Source organism: Capsicum annuum, chromosome 12 (genome assembly GCF_002878395.1).
Source record: "Capsicum annuum cultivar UCD-10X-F1 chromosome 12, UCD10Xv1.1, whole genome shotgun sequence".
Lineage (NCBI taxonomy): Eukaryota > Viridiplantae > Streptophyta > Magnoliopsida > Solanales > Solanaceae > Capsicum > Capsicum annuum.
The window spans coordinates 200,906,174-200,928,252 of record NC_061122.1 but is presented as its reverse complement, the minus strand read 5'-3'; the positions used below and the strand labels follow the sequence as shown (position 1 = coordinate 200,928,252).

The following is a 22,079-nucleotide window of genomic DNA, read 5'->3' as shown; positions in this document are numbered from 1 at the left end:
CATGGATATTAAATTACTATTTGTTTTTAATAGGATATCTTGACAACTAAACAATGACTTCAATTTGTTTTTGGTTTTAACTTAACACAAATCTTTAAAGAGTAAGAGTTTTTTTTTGAAATATATTGTTCTAAATTAAAGACATACATTTTTTTAATTTTATGACTTTAAACATGTCACGTTGAAAATCGAAATTAAAAAACAAAAAAAAAAGGAAATAATTATTTTTGAAACAACCCCAAAAAAAAAATTAGTTTGATGTGAATTAGAATTAGTGGGATTGGAAGTGGCAATAATTTGGGAATTAAGACCAAATAAAACCCCTAATCATGAAAATGGTTGAGTCTCTTTAAAACCCTCATATTTTATCTTGTCCCTCAAACGCCGAGTTTCAAAACCCTAAAATGATTACATTTGCATAACACAAAACCCTAAATAGTTTTGATTAACTAGCAAATCTTCCTATTGTTGTTAAATTTGTAGTGTTGGTGTTTGGAGAATGGTATCGGGTTCATCGAAATCGGAGAGTGGTACTCATATTTTGTCAGCCGGTGTAAGGGAAATACTTGAATCGATTAAAGAAGTTGTTGGAAATCATTCGGATGCTGATATATATGTAGCTCTTAAAGAAACTAACATGGACCCTAATGAAACTGCTCAGAAATTGCTTAATCAAGGTCTTCTTTCTGCTACCCTTTTCTTCTTTTTGTTGCTTTATGATTGATGAAATTGACCTGAAATTAATCAAGGGTAGTAGTTCTTGCTTTCTTGTTAATGTTGCATTTTGCGCTCCGCATGTAGTAAGTGGGTTCAAAATATGAACAAATAAAACACACAAAGAAGCCAATGGGGCTTTTTCGTTGACCCATTTTTTTTTTTATTGAGCTGATTAGGGAAGCTCTTGTTTTCTTGTTTATGCTGCATTTTGTTGGATGAAATTTGTGTTGAGCTTTTGCCGCGCAGCCCAGTTGTGGTGGAGCCAAGATTTTTACTACATGGGTTCAAAATATGAAGAAGTACAACACACAAAGAAGTTAAAGGGCTTCAACTATCTTTTTCTTTTCTTGTATATGCTGCATTTTGTGCTCCGGTAGTAGTTGGGCCAGAATTTTCAGTAAGTGGGTAAAAATATGAAAGAAGTAAACACGAAGAAGCTAAAGGGGATGTTGGTTTGACGGTTTCTTTGTTTTTATTGGTTTATGCTTAAAGTGAGCTGAATAGGGTAGTTCTTCTTTTCTTGTTCAATGTAGCAAATCTTCTTCTTCATGTTGTTGTTGTAGTGTTGGGTGGGAGATGATATCGGGTTCAAAATTGGTACTGGGTTCATCGAAATCGGAGAGTGGGACTCATATTTAGTCTTAGGTGTAAGGAGAATACTAGAATCTATTAAAGAAGTTGTTGGAAATCATTCTGATGCGGAATATATGTAACTCTTAAAGAAACTAGTATGGACCCTAATGGAACTACAACAACAACAACAACAACAAACCCAGTGTATTCCCACTTAGTGGGGTCTGGGGGGGTAAGATGTACGCAGTCCATACCTCTACCTCTAATGGAACTGTCCAGAAATTGCTTAATCAAGGTTTTTTTCTGCTAGCCGTTTTTAATTTTTGTTGGTTTATGATGAAGTTGAGCTGAATGGGTCTAGAAGATTTATACTAGTTTGCTTTCTTGTTTCTGTTGCATTTTGTTGGATCAAATTAGTTTTTAGTTTTCTGCTGCCTAGTAGTAGCGGAGTGAGGATTTTTACTACGTGGGTTCAAAATATGAATTAGTAAATACACCAAGAATCCAGCCTATTTGGACTAGTTTGTGATTGAGTAGTTCTTGCCTTCTTGTTTATGCTGCATTTTGTTGGATCAGAATGCTGATATCTCTGTGGTTGTCAAAGAAACGAACATGGACTCTAATGAACTTCTCAGAAATTGCTTAATTAAGGTCTTTTTCTGTGACCCTCTTTTTGCTTTGTTGGTTTATGCGTAAATTGAGCTGAATGGGGTAGTTCTTGCTTTCTTGTTTATGCTGCACTTTGCCGCCCGTAATAGCGAAGCCAGGATTTTTAGTAAGTGGGTTCAGAATATAAAGAAGCAAACATACGTAGAAGCTAAAGGGGTTGAACATTTTTTCCGTTAACCCATTTGTTGTTTTTGTTGGTTTTTGATGGAAGTGAGATGAATAGGGTAGTTCTGTTTTCTTGTTTATGCTGCTTTTTGTTGGATCAAATTAGCGTTTAGCTTTTTGTCACCCAGTAGTAGCGGAGGCCAGATTTTCAGTAAGGGGTTAGAGAATATGAAGAAGTAAAATATATGAAGAATCTAAAGGGGTTCAACATCTTTTTTTGACTCATTTGTTTTTTTTGGTGGGTTATGCTTAACTTGAGCTGAATAGGATAGTTCTTGTTTTCTTGTCCATGCTGCATTTTGTTTGAACAAATTAGTACAAGGGTGCACTTAAGGGTGTGGCCGAGTGGTCAGTGAAGTGGGTTGGAGGCGAAAGCACACTAGGTGATTTCTGCTTTTTTAGACAGAGTGGTGGGAGGTGGTAGGTATCCCATGAAATTATTTGAGGTGCGAAAGCTGGTGCAGCCGCTCCATTAGTACAAGGGCTACAAGCAATATTAACTTTTTGGTGTTGTATCCCGTTTAGCTTTTGCCGCCCAGCATTGACGGAGCCATGATTTTCACTAAGTGGGTTCAAAAGATGAAAGAAGTGAACACATGAAGAAGCAAAAGGGGTTCAATATCTTTTTATTTGACCCATTTTTTTGTTGCTTTATGCTCAAATAAAGCTGAATGGGTATATAGGATTCATACAGCCTATTTAGACTACTTTGTTATTGAGTAGTTCTTGCTTTCTGGTATATGCCACATTTTGTTGGATCAGAATGCAGATATATGTGGCTCTTAAAGAAACTAACAAACATGGACCCTAATGAAACTGTGTAATCATGGTTTTTCTTCTTTGACCTATTTTTGTTGTTTTTGTTGGTTTAAGCTTAAATGAGATGATTTGTGTAGTTCACATTTTCTTGTTTATGCTGTATTTTGTTGGACCAAATTAGTACAAGGGATACACGTTAGATTAACTTTTTGGTGTTGCATCCCATTCAGATTTTGCCGCCCAGCCATGGCGGAGTTGGTATTTCATTAAGGGGTTCATTTTTTTCCCTTAAGGGTTTAAAATAGGAAGATTGAGCACACAAATAAGTCAAAGGGAGTTCAACGGGTCTGGGGAAGGTAGAATGTACCTTTGCCAAATAGAGCTGTATGGATATAGAGAATTCATACTAGTTCGCTTCATTGTTTACGCTGCATTTTTGTCGGATCAAATTAGTACAAGGCCCACAAAAAAAAAAAATTCGCACGAGGCCTGTACCCTGAGGGTGTGGTCCAGTGGTCAATGAAGTGGGTTGAGAACCACGAAAACTTAGGTTCAAATCCTAACAGAGAAGAAAAAAATTAGGTGATATCTTCCTACCTGATATAGCCTTGGTGGACATAGTCACCTAGTATCTGTTGCCGGTGGGAGGTGGTAGGTATCACGTAGAATTAGTCGAGATGTGTGAAAGTTGGAATGGTGGACACCACTGTTATCAAAGGGAAAAAGTTGAGCTGACCCAATTTTTGTTCGTTTTGGTTTATTCTCAAATTGAGTTGAATGAAATAAGAGTATTCATACAGCCTATTCCGGCTAGTTTGTGATTGAGAGTAGTTCTTGCTTTCTTATTTATGCTGAATGTTGTTGGATCAAATTAGTTTAAATCGTACAAATAAGATTAACTTTTTTGTGTTGCATCCTGTTAAGCTTGTCGCTCAGTAGTGGTGGAGCTAGTATTTTCAGTAAGAGGTTCAAAATTTTTGAAGAAGTAAATACAGGAAGAAGCCAAAGGGGTTCAGCAACTACTATAAATACAATACAACAACATACCAATGTAGTCCCACAATGAGGGGTTATAGAGGGTACAGTGTACACAATAGACCTTCCCGTTACCTCATAGGTAGAAGGGCTGTTTCCTATAGACCTTTGGATGAGGAAAAATAGTCCAAAAAAAGAATGGAAGTACAAGTAAGTAGAAACAAAAAAAAAGGGCAGCCCGGTGCACTAAAGTACAAGAAACAACAAAATAAAAAATAATTTTAACCATATATAAATAGTGTAGTTTTCTAGTGAAGGGGTTTAGATGAACACCCCCCAACCCCCCCCAACACACACACACACATCTGCACAGTAGTAGGGATTTTGTTAAGAGGCCATTCTTGGATTCTGAACTCACAGATTTCTTGTGATAATGGGTAGGGACTAGGGATTTAATGTAAATGCATAAGGATATTTTCAACTCTATATGTTTCATAGTTAGAGCCTGCACCCACTGTCAATTTGGTGCATTCGCCAGTGCCTTTTTTTGGAGGTCTTGGAGGCTTTGATATTATTTTCAGTAGCTTGGAATGGTTTTATACTCGGTGACGTTGTGTAACAGTGAGGTTCCGCTATTTTGCTCATTAGTGTACTTTTTGAATCATTGATGTAAGGTTCTTGCAAGTTAAGTTTATATATCACGGGCTACTGTAATTATTAACATGCATTAGAAAGGGGAGATGTGGTGTGTGTTATAAAGATTTAAGTCATATACAATATCATTGTATGTAATATGGTTTACCTTCCTTTTTTTGAAATTACCAATCCACTCATGAAATAGACAGTTATTGTAGTTGGCTTTTTCTTATAAGATGGTAAAATATTGTTTCCACCGTTTGTATATAAAGAATAACCACTTAATCTGTAGTTTAACTTTTCTTCCTAGAAAAGAAGAAAGCTGATGTTCCCATGGATTATTATTACTCCATCAGATTTATTAGTGTTATTCGGTTTAGGTATTCTGATGGATGTCATTGAGACTGCTGCATTTTGGTACTGTTTAAGCCTTTACAGTATCCTTCAATATGGAACAATCTGTTTTCGCCAGAAATTTTTTCTCGTTATCTTTCCCTTCATTCTCTGATGTGAAGCGTGTCTAATACTTTAGTTTCTGTATTCAGATCCATTTCACGAGGTGAAGCGAAGAAGGGACCGAAAGAAAGAGGTAAACATTTTCAAACTGTTCCGTGGGTCTAGCTCAAAGAAAAACTGTTCTGTGGTTCTAGTTCCTATGTGATGCGCTTGGCTGATTATTAGTCCTGATGTCCATTGCTTTCAGACAAACATTTGATACTTTTTTTTTGGGGAAAATCAGTCAATTCTACGCAAACTACAAGGAAATTGCATGTTTCTTTCTCTTGTTGAAGTTGAATTCAAAGAGTGATAGTGTCCTCTAAACAGTGTACAATTGTTGACTGCACTATTTTTGTTATTTTACTATAGTTTTATCTTAATTCTAACTGAAACTATTTTCCGTCTTGCTTCAGAATCATGGTTATAAAATTTCTACTGCTCCAGAAAATGGAAGTTATTCAGAGCATGGTGCACAGGAAATAAGGGTCAACACGCATATCAATCGTAACATCCGAAGAGGGACCTACAATCGAGCTGCTTTGCCTGGTAATTTGATCTTATGTAAGATTTATGTTTCTTATGTTTCGGTAGTACCTTAAGGTCCTTTATATCTCCTGGGGACATGCTGGTTGTGGAGGTGATTGAGCCTTTTGCAATGCGGTAGAATTAGAATACAAGCTTAGTTGCTGAAGATTTCTTTTAGAGAGGCATCTTTGTTTTAAAGCATCCAAAAGCTTCTAGATGTTTGTAAATGTTGGTCTATTCATATCTGTTGGTGGAGGAAAAGGCATTCGAAGCACATCAGTTGTATGAAGAAAGCTCCCTTTGTGTGAAGAACCATGTCTTCCCTTTAGAACTTACGGGAGCAATCAGGTGTGTACATATAACATAAATCCCTGGAGACACGGGGATCAAGGTCTTTCCAAATCTCAGTCGTGAGTGCTTTTAGTGACAATATGTAACAGCTGGCTGATTTTTTTTCTTAGTTCTTTTGCATTCTGTGTATCAAAGACTTGAATAAAGATTCCAGTAACTGAAATTTTTCTCTCTCTCTCTCCTCAAGCAACTAGAAAGAGAATAAAATATATTATCTGTTCACATGGATAATTGTTTAGAGTAATCAGCCTTTACATTGGATGTTGTTGAAATGTCGGACTATGTCAAATGGGTATTGATGTCAGCCGAATACTAGCCTTCTCTGATGTTTGTTCATATATATCCATACATAATATGCTTCTATTGTGCGTGCTCTATCTTGTTAGTACTCTACACAACCCCACTGTGTATTCAACTCTTTTTGATAAGTAAATAAGACTTGTATTCGTGAACTGCTCCCAGATGGTGCATACCGGGGTACATCCATCATACTAATTATTAAAAAAATAAGTAATAGGGTACAGCAGTTCATTAAAAAACCCAGTCCCTAGCTGCTCTAATCATCAAACTGACTCTTATCATGTATCTCCTGTAAATTTTGTACTTTCCTTAATTTTTACTGCATATAAGTTTCTCTATAAACTACCAGTCATTGATACGTGTCCCCCCAAAAAACTCTTACCAGTTATTGTTATCAAAAACCAGTAGTGCAGAAAAGTTATGTCAGTTTGGTGCAGAGCTTAATTGAAGCGTGCACACTAGTAAAGAAATTGAGAAGCATTTTTTTCGTGTGTGTATATGTAAGTATAATGCAGCAGCAACAACAACAACATATCCAGTATATTCCCACATAGTGGGGTCTGGGGAGGGTAGAGTGTACGCAGTCCATACCACTACCTCTAAAGAGGTAGAAAGGCATATGTAAGTATAATGCAAAAAGAAAAAACTGCAGATACAAACAAGAAATGTATGGACAAAGATAAAAGATCTGTAATTTAGTTTAGTTGAAATACATATGAAGTAAAACCATTCTATTTCTCTTTTTTCGGTAAAATTAATTAGTACTTGTGTTAAATGACATATAAGAAGTAAAATCTATGTCAATGAAGTGCAAATGCAGGAATATAGGTTTGGAATTCTTAATTCAGATATTCTGTCTGGTTGAGGGACTTTAAATTTTTCTTAATTGAAAACATATTTCTTTTTCTTTCATCTGATATATTTTCCATGATATTTCTTAAACAATTAAATTCCACTTTTCCAGCTAGATTTTCTTGTTTGGCTTAAGCATTCCTCAACTGTGTCTTTTGACAATAGCCCTAATGATAACTATAACACTTCAGTTAATTTATGGTGATGCTATAACATACTTCGTAGTTGTTTGGCTTTGTTCCATGATGTATGTTAAGGTAAACAATTTGATGGTCAATTATCTCTAGATGCAGGACTTGTCCGAGAATTCCGTGTTGTGCGAGATAATAGAGTTAACCAAAATGTCAGTAGAGCAGTAAAGGCTGTCCAGATTTCTACGTCTGCTGAACCAGCGATTTCAAGTACTTCTGTACAGAGGTATATTGTACTGTCTTGTTTATAATACAGTAATACTTTCCATACTTAAGGAGCTCAGATGATATCTTTATCAAATATTCAGTGTCTAAGTTGGACAATATCCAGTTAGCTGTTTAATTAAAGGGTCGACCTGGAATTGATTTAATTCTTTGAGATGTTTACTTTGGAAGTTGAGGTGTGCTTCCTACAATGTGCATGGCTTATATCTTGATATTAGAGTCAAATAGTGACCAAGCTCTTATGATAAAATAGCTCTTTACCCCCCCCCCCCCCCCCCCCCCCCCCTCCCTCCTCTTTCCCTTTGTTTTTTATTTTTAAGCACAACTTTGGGGCTGGTGAGGCACTATAGACTTGACAATTATGTACATGTATGTGTAACCTCTGTGTGTTAGTTCTGTGTATTTCAATCTTCGGTAGAAATGTGCATTTAAATTTAAGGCAAATTGAACCTCGCTCCTAGTTAGTTGATTGTTTTTCATTGGTCTACCTTGATAATATACCATTTCCATCTTAAATTAGATGAATTCCTATAACTAACATGAACACTAGGAAATATTTAAGTGTGGGATTAATATATTTGAAATAATAGTTGAACAGGCAATTAATCAAAATTTAAACATGATAGTTGAACAGGTAACATAGTCAGATAGTCTAGTTGACACCGGCTTCTGTAATATTATTATTACGTGTTATGATTTCCTATCTATGTTATATCTACTGCATCATTTGGAACTTCTTTTTCTAAAATATCGCAGGACGTTGTCGTGGTTTGAGTATTATTTTTTTTGGTCCTACTAGCATTGAATGAATGTAGATGCCTTTTATCATATAGCTGCTAAGTTTTGTTAATTTTCGACCGAGATGAAACTTGAGAACTGGTTCCTACTTCTTTGTCTATTCATTAATCACAGATATTGTAGTACCTTAAATGTTATTGTCTCATGAGTCCGATGTGGTTGTTAAGCTTGGTACTCATTCTATCACTAAGAGAGATAGTTTTAAGTATCTGGGGTCTATGATTTAGGGGAATGGAGAGCTTGAGAAGATGTCACTCTTCCGATTGGGGTAGGGTGGATGAAATGGAGGCTCGTCTCCGGAATCTTGTGCAACAAAAAGGTACCTCCTAAACTTAAAAGCAAGTTCTATAGAGTGGTGGTTAGACCGATTTTGCTGTATGGGGCAGAGTGTTGGCCTGTTAAGTAGGCCCACATCCAAAAGATGAAGATGACCGAGATGAGAATGCTACGGTGTATGTGTGAGTGTACTATGAAAGATAGAATTAGAAATGAGGTTATTCGAGATTAGGTGGGAGTGGCTTCGATGGAAGCCAAGATGAGGGAAGCGAGGTTGAGATGGTTCAGTCATGTGATGAGGAGGAGCACGGATGCTCCAGTGCGAAGGTGTGAGAGATTGGCTAGGGATGGTTTCAAGCGAGGTAGAGGTAGACCGAAGAAATATTGGAGGGAGGTGATTAGAGATGACATGGAGCAACTCCAGCTTACCGAGGACATGACCCTAGATAGGAAGTTGTGGAGGAGGCAGATTTGGGTAGAGTTTAGTATGAGTTTAGGATGTTGCTGCAGTGTTGTGAAAAGCACTGAAGCGCTCGCTTAAAGCGTGAAGCAAAGCGAAGGGACAGTGGGTCGCTTCTTACACTTGAAGCGTTGAGGCGAGAAAAAAACTCTCGCTTTATGTCCAGAAGCAAGAAGCGCTGAAGCAAAAAAAGCGCAGAAAAGCTCGCTTAAGTGGATATTTAAGTTTTTTTTTTAGGGTTTTATTGCTTTATTTAATTTATTTTAGTTAAAACCCTTAAGTAACTATACAACTGCATTGCTGCTGCCGCGACTTTTCTGGAACAACTGCTGAAGGTATACGACTTCTTCTTCTCTATTTCTCCTCCTCTTCTTCTTCTCTATTTCTCTTCTTCTTCTCCTATTAGGGTTTTCTAGTTTTTTTTTCTTCTCCTCTATTACTCTTTTTCATCTTCTTCCTCTGTTTTTCAGTTTTGTTTTACTTTTTTTTTTTGCTGTATGTCATCTGACTTCCAACTTTATTTTTTTCTTTGTTTTTTTTTTCTTCTTCTCTATTTGTGTTGGTTGATTAAGACGCAAGACTGATTTTTAGTATTTTAGTAGTTTGCTTGAATGCTTGTTATGACTATCTATTCTCTTTTTAATTTGAGTATTGAATGATTATGTTATTTATTGAGCTCTTGGTTAATTATTTATGCATGTTTAATATTTTTGAATTTTGAACTAAATAGTCCTTTAATGGAAAAAAGCGTGCGCTTCGCTTCACGCTTCTCGCTTCTGTGAAGCGAGCCCTCGTTGCTTTTTTTCGCCTCTCGCTTTTCAAAACACTGGGATGTATCATTTGTTGCATTTCTTGGTGTATCTTGTATATGGTATTATTGAATGTGTTGATTTCTATTGTATCTTATCCTTTTACTATTCATTTTCTCCATTGTTTTATTTTGAGCTGGGGGTCTATCGAAAACGGGCTCTCTATCTCAAATCTGAGGTAGTGGTATGGACTGCGTACACTTACCCCTCCCCAAACCCCACTCGGTGGGAGTATACTGGGTATGTTGTTGTTGTTGTTGTTAAGAGAATCATACTTCTATTTATGTACCTTTGAATTTTACGTTTCTACCTATTTCTTTAAAGGATTAAATTCATAAAAGTTCTTTAGTTCGGCAGTGCCAGTACACTTTACCCTTCCCAAACCCCACTCGGTGGGAGTATACTGGGTATGTTGTTGTTGTTGTTAAGAGAATCATACATCTATTTATTTACCTTTGAATTTTACGTTTCTACCTATTTCTTTAAAGGATTAAATTCATAAAAGTTCTTTAGTTCGGCAGTGCCAACATATCTTGTGTGTTTTCTTGCGATAATTTTTTACTGCATTTGCTGTAAATTATTGAGTCTCAGAATTTAGCTTGGTTTTCTACTTGAGCCCCTTTATTGCCATTGTATGGTATCTCCCCCCTCTAATGAGTAGCTCACAACTTTAAACTAGTAATATGTATGTTTCTCTTGTTGGACTTTGCAGTAGTTCAAAAGGGACCTCTGACATTACTTTATCCACTGGGAGTCGTTCATCTCAGGCACCAAATAAGAACTCTCAACATACGCACTCCAATGGTGCTAATATAAACGGCACTAATGGTCAAGGTTTGTCTGGAGAAATGCATGCATCTGTTTCAAATGCTGCTTCACAGATAGGAGGGGTGAAGCCAAATGGTTCTCGACCACATTCTATTACATCATCTAGCAATTCTGTCATTGGAGTTTATTCGTCCTTTTCAGATCCTGTTCATGTACCGTCTCTTGACTCCAGACCGGCCACAAAAGTTGGTGCTATTAAGCGTGAGGTTGGGGTGGTGGGTGCTCGTCGCCAGTCTAGTGAAACTAGTGCCAAGTCCTCATCACAAAGCAGGTCATCTTCAAACTTACACATGGAGCAGGCCCGACAGGAGGGTGGTAACTCTAAAGGATCAGTCCGACCTTTGAGCTCAAATTCTAGAAGTGACCAGAGTGCAGTATCTGATTCCCCTAAATCCAGCTTGCCAGTGAGCAGGTCTCTCTCGGGAAATCAACATATTAACAGATCCCATCAACCTGTGGGTCTTCAGAAAGGTGGGCACTTCAACTTAATCTCTCTCTCTCTCTCTCTTGCTGTTATTATTCCATTTGGTTTTGGGGCATCCCAATAAACAAATTGTTGTTATTGTCCAAAAAATAAAAAATCGTTGTTTATTCCTACTCTAGTTTGAAAAATAGGGTCAAAGTAAGCTGTATTCAGTGCATAAATGGTTTCTGAATGGTGCTCTGCTGGGCTCTTTCTGTATGTTATCTTTTTCTAGATTAACCTTACTACATTTTCTTTTGTCTTTATATAGCTGTTCAGTGGAAACCCAAGTTAACACAGAAGTCGAGCGTTACAGATCCCGGGGTTATTGGAAAACCTTCTGAAGGTGTCTTTTCAAATAGTAAGTCAGAAGACTTGGAAAAAGAAGGACCTCAGTTGCAAGATAAAACGTCAAGGCTAAACATCTCAGACAACGTGATCATAGCTGCGCATATTCGTGTTTCTGAAACTGACCGATGTCGCCTGACCTTTGGCAGCTTTGGAGTTGAATTTAAATCTGTGAAAGATTTGGGAGAAGAATCACAGACCGAGCCATCAAGGTTAGTGATGTAAATCTCATACTAATCTAACCTTATCAAAAAAATTGTTCATTCCTGTAAACTTTCAATATATGGGCCATTGACATCAGATATGAAGGAATGCATATTTAGTGCTGTAAATTTGAAGGAATGACGCACTATATGAAGGAATCAGGGCTATAATTTCAGTTAGGACGTCTTTTAACAGGCTATATATATCATGGAATCTCTCCAGGCAATTAGACAGGATTAAGCAGTTGTGCACGCATATTTAGTGCCGTAAAATTAAAAGAGTAGTCAATGGAAATTCAACAACAACATAAACAGTGAATAACAACAACATAGTCAATGGATAGCCTGTCTCATATATGGAAATAAAAAATACATTCATTTGATGGAATGGCGAAGGCGATTACTTCACTTCACTTTACTACTAATCATAAGAGGGAATAGCACAGAGGTGCCCATCAACATGCTTGCCCACGTAGGTGTGCTTTTGGAATTTTCTGTTTTTCTGGCTGAGCTGTATTGCACTGTGTGATCTGAAAAAACCAGGATACTTTTTTCTAATTCCCCTCGTGTCCTTTTACTTGTAATGCATTTGTTTGCAATCCTTTTTCAAAAGTCTCATTTTGCCCTTCCTTTTGCTCTTTTTTACAGTAAATGCACTGTTGCACTTTGCTAAGTTTATCAAATGTTTGAGCCTCTTTTCAATGGCCAAAAAGTTAGTCATGAATGTGACATGCAAAATTTGTGGGCCTCCGCCCCTTAGATCTGCACCAACTCAGTTCTTTGTTTATTTTGTGTTCGTCTGATAACCGCCATTTTCTATCGAAATATTTCAACTCAAAATGTGGTTGTTTCACATTTCTTAGGGCTACTATTTTTCTTGTTGATGCTGCGCATTATGCAGCTGAAGAATAATGCTGGTCAACACAGGCCGTATGTCTATGCCAGATTTAAAGAAATATTTTATAATCATGAATACTATTTCGGTGCATTTTAGTTAGGGAATAATGAAAATGCTTGTATTTACTTATTAATTTTGTTCTTAGAGGGTCCACAGTATAATGGATGGTTTCTATTTTAACATGGGCATCCACATAATGTATTTGAAATAAAAGGAAATATATACATTTTACTTGTTTTATTATGAATCCAAAAAAGGGAAAAGTATTTTGCTTTGTATATTTGTAAAGTTCACTCGGAAAATCACATTTGAGTGATTCACTCGATGCGAGTTAACGGTATTGGGTGCTGGTCAGAAACTCCTAAATTGGGGTGTGACATTATGAGGCTCTTATCCTTTTATTTTTAGATACTTTGCGAACAAGCACAATAAATAGAAGCATTAATTAAGCAACCGTGGAAGAAAATGATTCATATATTTGACCACAATAGCATCAGCTTAATATTTCTATCAATCACGCTGTAATGCACATTAATTAGCATGGAGATTTAGTTGAAGTATTATAATTTGCATATTATCAATGTATGTGGTTCTCTGTTAAAACTAGTTAAGCTTTCCATACTATGATGAAAGTGGGAAGCCCTCAACTATAAAGTTGAAAGACCAAATGTCAATTGTTAGAATATTTTTTCTCTAACAACAGAGAAGACTAGAAAGCTACGTATTTAATTCCCCAAATGTCCAAGATACCTCTAAATGTGAATTAGCTGTATAATATACTAGATGGAACTAATTTAACAAATGATGTTCTTTGATTATGAACCAATATAACTATTCTGAAGTATTTTTTCTAATTGGTCTTTTAATATGCAGAATGTATCATGTTTGATATTTTAGCCTTTTCGTTTTATGTGTCTTATTTTAAATGTGGATGAAGTATAAGAAAGTAGGGGACTTTTTAATTTTGTGGTAGTAAAATTAAAGACGAGCAGTGTACCAAAAAGGCCTTTGAAGCTTACGATCTTAAACGTGATATGTGGATCTTGGAATTAAATATAGGAAGTGATGTTCTTATTTAAACAAATGAAAAAGATAGACACTAATTAAAATACAAGAAGTGTGTAACACATACTTGGAAATTGTTTGGTGCCAAAAGTGTGTACCATAGAGTAGAGTACTACCATTTGGATACCTCTTCTAGTTTAATTGTAATATGGTCCGAGTCTCAATTTAAGAAAGAGTCTCAAAAAATTATTAAAATACAAAAAAAAAAAAGGGCAGTCCGGTGCACTAAATCTACCGCTATGCGTGGTGTCCGGGGAAGGGCCCCACCACAAGGGTTTATCGTACGCAGCCTTACCTTGCATTTCTGCCAGAGGCTGTTTCCAAGGCTTGAACCCGTGACCTCCTGGTCACATGGCAACAACTTTACCCGTTACTCCAAGGCTCCCCTCCAAGTACATTTACAAGAATTGTTACAAATTACAATGAAAAATTAAGTTTAAAATATAAGTACACAATTTATTTGTGCAGCATTTAGAAACTTCTTTAAATTTTCTAGCCTATGAAACCATTTAATTATGTGTCCAACATTTTTAGTAAAAAAGATTTCTTTCCTGATCACTGAAAAGGATGAGAAAGTAACTATTGTTACTTCCTATTTAATATATTTTGTATTGCATTTCAAATTCCAAATAGCAAGCAATTCAATGTTACATTGCTTAACCAATCTTTTCTATAATCACTATTAATAGTATTCTTGAAGACAATTTGACGAGTACAATTGCAATTTTTTATCGAACGGTGCTATTAGATAGACTCTTATGTTTGATATGTATGGTTTACAGTTTATCCTTTCAGAAAATGTTGAACTGCACTTTCTGCAACTAACAAGATATTACAAAACAAAGATTAAAAATCAACTTAATATTAAAGTTTGAACTTTGGCCTGTGCGCAGTATGGATCTATCATTACTAGAATCCTAAAAAAGGGAATGTAGATTGCGATCATTTTATATGTAACAGCCTAAATTTTCATTGTAATCCCTCCAGACAGTATATGCAGTATTAAGTAGTCATATATGCATATTCAATGTCAGACTAATCGTGGTGGTTCTCCCTCCGTTTCTATTAGCTAGTTTTACTTTCCTTTTTAGGCTGTTTCAAAAAGAATGCCTATTTCGTGTTTTGACAACTCGTTAATTCGAACTTTCCTCATGGCATGTTTAGACCACATTTTTTAATAAAGGTAATACCACACGATTAAAGGACTTTGGTACATTCTACACAATTTTAGTTAAGACCACAAGATTTAGAAGTCTTCTTTACTTTATTAAACTCCGTGCCTAGTCAAAACCAAACAAACAAATTGACACGGAGGGAGTATTTTTGTCTTTCAATAGGATTTGCATACACTTTTGTGTTCCCTTTTGTTTTAAATTTGAATGTTGGATGTTTGACTGATTCTAGAAATGATTCAAATTTTGTGGTAGACTGTCAGTTTTGGTTTCTGAATCTTCCACTGATGAACCTGTTGGAAGCAAGCAATTAGATGTGGCTGATGACCGCGTTCAGAATCCAGTGTCTACTTCTCCTGGATCTGGTGTAATTTTAGATCAGAAGCTGGCAGATAATAGAGAGTCTTCAAGTCCCGAGAATTTGGGTAATTATCCAGACGTTGGGTTGGTTCAAGATAACAGTGCATCATACACTCCCCCGGAATCACATCAGCAGCAAGATGCTTCTAATTTGTCAAGTTTCTCGGTGAGTTTAGTTCTCTTTGGTTGATGTTCATGTAATTTGGTTTCTGTTATTATTACTATTGTTCTTTTTTAATTCTTTGATCTTTCTCCTCTTCTATTTTTGCGCTTTTGGATGGGATGCAAGCAGGCCTACGACCCTCAAACTGGGTATGATATACCATATTTTAGACCCGCAGTAGATGAAGCTCTTCGCGATCAGGGTCCTCAGGAGGTAAAATTTTTTCACACTGTTTGGACAATCATTTTGCCCCTCTTCTCTTCAGGTGCCAAACTGTGGTCTTGATTCAGATATTTCCCATCATATTGTCATCACACTGCTGGGTTTTATCTGAGTTCATATATGAATTCATTTGTACTCGAGGTTGACTTTATTCTGTGGATATTACAAATTTTGATGGTTTCTGAAATTCAGGCCCTCACTTCACACGCTGCAAATGGCATGCCTGCATCGTCAATTCCAATGGTGCAGCAAGTACAGCACCACCAACCAATTGCCCAGATGTATCCCCAAGTTCATGTATCCCATTATGCTAATCTTATGCCATATCGTCATGTTTTCTCTCCTGTCTATGTTCCTCCAATGGCTATGCCTGGCTATTCTAGTAATGCTGCTTACCCTCATCCGCCCAACGGTAGCAACTACTTGCTGATGCCTGGTGGTGGCTCCCATCTTAGCACAAATGGACTCAAGTATGGAATCCAGCAGTTCAAACCTGTTCCCACTGGCAGTGCTTCAGGGTTTGGGAATTTTACTAGTCCAACTGGCTATTCTATCAACACTCCTGGTGTAATTGGCAGTGCAACAGGTCTGGATGATTCATCTCGGATAAAGTACAAGGATGGTAATCTTTATGTTCCTAATCCACAGGTGAATTTCCAATTTTCCTTTCACTTTTATGATTTAACGGTAGTTTTTCACGTCGTTAGACATTTATGGAATACAATAGAACCCGTTGCCATACCGTCATTACTTATCAAAAAGTACAAGAAATCAGTGGTGTCATAGAGGTATCCATGCTATTTACTTTATTGGTTAGTTTTTTCTTTAATTTACTTCCAGCTAGTATTTTATTGTGATTCCACTGCCTTCTTTCCCATCCTAAGAGCAACCTTTGGAATGTCTACAATTTCTTAATTGAACTACTCTGTCTGTTCTTTGTAGTCTCATTTTGGTCTTCTTAATGCTTGGGGAAGACGACCACACCTTTCCTTACAGAAATAACCGTAGGTCTTGAGGGAGGTTAGACCAAAGGGACTGTGCTGAAGCGAGGAAGTACAGTGTACAATTTGTGGAACTTTAAGAATAAAGGGAGAAAAATCAGAGACCAACATGGACATAATATATCAAATTGTGCCTGGGTTGGCCCAAGTCGCAAGGCATAGTCTAACGTGTCTTAAGTTCCTCGGGGTTCCTCAGGGTTTAAATTATAGTTAAGTGGTTACGCTTTTAAAACTTGCAATTTTAAAAAGTTTTAAACCAAATGATTATTCATTTGGTTTATATATGAGGCTGCCTGTCATTTTTGCTAATCATGAGGAAAGACAATGTAGAACTGGAACATTCTCCTTCTTTAGAAGTGTGTTAATGTGTAGCCTGCTGAGTGATGGTCTTATTGCTTTTCGAACCAATAAATCATAGATTTACTTACCCATCTTTCACAAACATTTTGCTATGGAGGCTGCTAATTTGATACTAATATGGTCTTTGAATATTGATTGACAGGCAGAGACATCTGAAATGTGGATGAATCCAAGGGATATTTCTACTATGCAGTCAGGATCATACTACAGCATGTCTGGGCAAACTCCTCATGCCACATATCTCCCATCTCACAGTGGACATGCTTCTTTCAATGCAGCAGCAGCACAATCATCCCATATGCAGTTTCCGGGCTTGTATCATCCACCTCAGCCTACTGCAATGGCTAACCCTCATCATATGGGCAGTGCCATGGCTGGAAATGTTGGGGTCGGTATCGCTGCAGCTGCTCCTGGAGCTCAGGTCGGTGCGTATCAGCAACCTCAATTGGGTCATCTGAATTGGACAGGCAACTTCTGAAGAATGAATAAAAGTCCGTTAATTTTGACCCTATTTTATGTGGAATTTACTTTAGCTATAGGATTTTCATTTTCTTGTGGAATGAGAAGCACATAGTATTTCCAAATCGATGCTTCAATGTTAATATTTTCCCCTGTTTAGTGTATTCATGGTCAAGTTGCCCTGCATTACCCCTTTTTTCAATGTGGCGTTTGTTTCATAGGCAGTGGGTCGAAGTGCACGTGGCGCTGGTGGTAGAGGGTTACCTTAGTCAACTATTACCCCCACCATTCATAAAGGCGTAAGTAATAGGTCTTAATCAAATCCGGATTCTCGAGTTGTATTGAGGAGAAATACTATATGGATTATATGTTATGATGGTTATTTGATAATCTGATAACTGAGAACCAATTAGCAACAGTGAGAAACTGGAATGGTCGATTTATTGGGTTTCTTTTTTTTATAGGATATGGTCGATTTAAGCACTAAATCTGTGCGGAGTAATCACTTAATGCGAACATATTTTTTTTTTTTTTCAGGAGAGTTTTTGTTATGAAAAGTGAGAGATGTATTCAGCAGGCCAATGATTGGATCCACAACACAACTGTCCCTATATGTGTTTTTAGGAAAAATTACATATATACACAAGGTAACTTAACCTTATTACATAAAATTCTATATTGAAAAAGAAATTATAAGAATCCCAAATTATTTACAACAAATCCCTTTTTCTTATAAATTCCAAACCATCGTATTTTGCTCCAAATTGTGTGCTCCATATTTTTTGCCTAAAACCTTGTTAACGTGATTTGGGGGTTTATCAACTGATCAAGTAATTAATTTATCACTTTCTTCATTTAAATAAAAAATTCTTCCTATTTTTTCTTTATAAAAATAAACACATCCAGCTTTTATCTGAATGTCACTTCCGTCGTGAATTTATTCATTTATCATAGGAAACTGTAAATTCACCCTGTTTTCACTTTGAATTTGTTTGTCGATTCATATAGTTGGTTCATCTATACTTGCTTATACCACTTATGCTGCTTGTGAATGAGAGTTGTCCAGAGTCGAAAGATAAATATGACTTTCTAGCTTTTCAACTGCATGAGGCTTCACATGTGAATTTCTACCTTGGAATATCTGCAATTGATTTCTTTCAGCTACTTATCTCCAAAAGCAGTATCTTGTTCTGTAGATAATTCTAAACAGTAGATTTAAAAAATTAGAAAAAAAGAAACTTCTGACAGAAAATTGGTGGTTCCAGATTTGTGTAGTCATTGAAGATAAAGATTTCATTGATTCACACCTACTAGACAAAATTCCTCATGATACAAGATATATTGATATGTCGGCTTTGTTTCGGATACTGATAAGGTAAACATTGGGAAAAAATAGGTTTGAAAATCAGTCTCAGCCTCAACTTTCTATTCAGGTTTGTACATCCGTTAATTCAAAATTCCTTCTCCAATTCCGCCTCCTCTTTCCGACATGTAAGCTTTTGTTGGTTTTATGGTCATATTATACTTTAAATGTTTACATTATACATTACAAAATTTACATTAGATATTACTTTAATACATTGTTGATTTTATGGTCACATTATACTTTAAATATTTATATTATACATTAGAAAGGTCTATTTTATAATACTTTATTTACTTTAGTAAATGATTTCTTATACGTTAATACTTTTTTATAATACTTTACATTGATAATTTTTTGACATACATTGGATACATTATACTTTACAATTGTAACCTTATACAATATAATGTACATAAGTTTAAATCGACTGTGTTAACCTCATATATTTAGGGTCACATTATACTTTAGATATTTACATTATACATTAGAAAATTTACATTAGATATTAGTCTTCATGACATCCTCATAATATTTATAAGGTTACATTATGAATTTAGAAAACTTATATTTTACATTAGTTTTCATGATAACACTATACATAGAAGTACTATGTATAAGGTGCACATATACATGTTGAACTATTGTATAAGGTTATTTGTTTTTGTTTTTGGCAGTGAGCTGACATGCTGCTCCCTTTTTTTGTGTTTTTTTTCGGTTGTAACTCAGATCTTTTTTGTGATAGTTCTGATAACTTTGAAAATTATTTTTTGTGATAGTTCTGATAACTTTGAAAATTATTTTTTTTATTGTAACTTGCTTTTTTTGATGTTTCAGGAAATTTTTGAATTTGTATTACAGTTCCTATTTTCAAGCCTCCATAAAATCAGCATATTAAATACTGGAGTTAATTATGAGAGAGAATAATGATAGCTGATTTTATTTTCATAATTGTAGGCAAAACGGTTACCTCACACATTGTAGTAACGTATAAGACACAGAGTAATGTATATGTATTTTTCTAAAGTTGGGAGAGAAAAAGTACATGTGTGACTCTATGTAATTAGTTTCATTAATGATGGAATTTATGTTGTTTATACGTTTTTTTATTCATCAAGTTTTTGCAAATATTGTCCCTATTTTGTGGTGGTATTTAATTTTTGCCCCTTAAATTCATGTTTTTTAAATTCTTTTCTTATTACTCTTATGTGAAAATTATCTTGTATATAGTTATTAGATTCCCTACTCTTATTTCTCAGTTAGTGAAAATTTGTGGATCAAAATATCCTCAATTATGATATAGTTTTGCTGGATAAAACTTTTTAGAGAATGTCCTGGGGCATAAATTTTGTAATATCCGATTTGCAGGGTAACTTTTATAGAAATTTACCTCGAGGCATTTATGCCTATGGGTTGTGGTGTGACTTGTGTTACTGAACTTATGTCTTGGAACATAACTTGTGACATTGAACTTATGTCCTGTCGCATAACTTGTCCCATAGGGTATAACTTGTGCCGTTGAACTTATGCTTTGAGGCATGACTTGTGCGACTGAACTTATGCCTTGCTATCTTTTTTATCCTTGTAATTTTTTTTCCTTGCGAGCTTTCTGACTTCAGGTGCATTATAGGTCATTTTTTTGTTACTTAAAGCTTTAAATGGTAAAAATTAAAGACCAATAATTTTAAGGGGTAAAAATTAAAATTCAATCCAAAATAGAGATATTTGTGTGAATAGTCCTTTTTTCATTCGTTTAATTGTCCATTTGAAATTTATTGGATCGACTAATTTAAGTTGTATTGATGATATCTTCAGAAGGTTGCTTTAGCTTTTGTTTCTTTTTTTTCTTTGCTCTTAGAGGTAATTTTTTTTCAGATAGACTATGAATGGCTTCTTTTACTTTGTGCAAATGTGCATGAATGAGCGAGAGAGCCAGCACTTTGGGATCGCCAAACTCTTTAACTTTGTAACTTTGTTCTTTCACTTTCCACTGTGGAATGGGCCATTTATCACTTCTAGTTTTCTTTTTTCTTTTGAGAGTTTATTTCTTGTAAAAAAAAAAGAGTTTTCTCTTAAGCAATTGAAAGTGCAGCCTAGTGGTTAATAAAATAAGTTAAAATTTAAAGTCTCAAGTTTAAATTTTAATTGAGATAGAAAACTTTAAGCAATTCTTTCCATTTGTTGTAGCCTTAGTTAATAGAGTTACTGATATTTGTTGCTGGTAAAAAATAAAAGATATTCTATAATTTTATTGAAATGCAAAAGATGCTGGCTCAAATATTATTATTATAAAGAATTTTTTTTTTTCCTTTTAATCTTTTCTCTTTGGTACTTTCTTTCATCTTATGATCTGATTCCTCTCAAGGAAGACAAATCTGCACTCTCGAATCTTATCCATCATTTGAAAGAAAGAATTATCCCATAACCTAATAAAAAAATAAATTATTTTTGGTACTTTGTTTCAAAGGGAGTCTTGATGACCCACTAGAGCCTAATTATTAGCTCGAATCTTGTCTGTTGTCTTGTCTCAATAAAGTTGAAGCCTTAGTTTAACTTTTGTTCTCGCTTGATAATAGGCTTATGTAGGTTAATTCAATATCAAAACACATTTCAAAAGAAAGGAAATATAGTAATGCTATAGATAGAGAAATGGATCAACGAATTATTTTTAATTTTAAAATTGAGCTCAAGAAAAGGAAAATAGGGAAGGGAATCATAAGGTATGGAATCGAACCTCACTCACGAATAAGTGTAAGTTCAGGTAGCCAATTAATTAAATTGCTGAAATTCCCCAAATAATAAATAGTATTTTGAGGTATACAACTAGAAAAAAGTGCTTAATTATTTAGATATATTTTCAATCATTAATTCAAAAGACTTATTACAATTTTGATATTTTTCTATGACATCTTTTTTTGTTAATATAATGTTTTGAGTTACTCCTGAAATATGAATATAAAAAAATAATATAGATTTTTAATTATTATGTCCTATATTTAATTTAAATTAGGGGTAACAAATAGAAGTGACCTTAGTGTATAGACCGAGACGTGATTTCAATTTCGTTATAAAATATGTGCTATTGAATGAACTTATGATCATGACTTTTTTACTTTGTTTATAAGATACTAGGATTTTTAGAAGTTCCTTTTAACCAGGGAGAATGAAAGTATATTATCAAAGTAGTTGGCTCCATCTATAGATTTTTCACAACAAAATTTAAATAATTCATTAAGGACTAGGTTACGTTGCACTTTGAGTTGGAACTTGGGAGAAAATATCTTAAGTCCAAAGCAGAATGAATTAATGACACTTATTTTCAAATCTCTTCACCGTATTCCTTTTTTATACCTGCTTTATATTTTACTTGAATCGAAGGTTCAATTGGAAGCAAT

At 35.3% G+C, this 22,079-nt stretch overlaps 1 protein-coding gene across 2 annotated transcripts; it reads left to right on the top strand.

Moving 5' to 3' along the window:
- The first annotated feature begins 257 nt into the window (after window positions 1-257).
- On the top strand, window positions 258-17,507 carry LOC107850596. Of its 2 annotated transcripts, none has more exons than XM_047401111.1 (10): window positions 258-677; window positions 5,040-5,083; window positions 5,406-5,538; window positions 7,314-7,437; window positions 10,492-11,078; window positions 11,342-11,630; window positions 15,012-15,282; window positions 15,409-15,492; window positions 15,694-16,149; window positions 17,005-17,507. In XM_047401111.1, exons 1-10 carry the CDS (start codon window positions 500-502, stop codon window positions 17,338-17,340), a joined length of 2,502 nt encoding a protein of 833 aa, XP_047257067.1. In that variant the 5' UTR covers window positions 258-499; the 3' UTR covers window positions 17,341-17,507. The 2 variants fall into 2 exon arrangements, with proteins under 2 accessions (XP_047257067.1, XP_047257066.1); XM_047401110.1 differs by having other exon boundaries at window positions 304-677; window positions 7,308-7,437.
- Window positions 17,508-22,079: the final 4,572 nt, after the last annotated feature.

Bases quoted from the DNA above. Each gene is read 5' to 3' on its own strand.
- LOC107850596 (XM_047401110.1), top strand. From the start codon at position 500: ATGGTATCGGGTTCATCGAAATCGGAGAGTGGTACTCATATTTTGTCA. The intron at 11,631-15,011 runs GTTAGTGATGTA...ATTTTGTGGTAG, and splicing joins TCACAGACCGAGCCATCAAG to ACTGTCAGTTTTGGTTTCTG. The intron at 16,150-17,004 runs GTGAATTTCCAA...ATTGATTGACAG, and splicing joins TTTATGTTCCTAATCCACAG to GCAGAGACATCTGAAATGTG.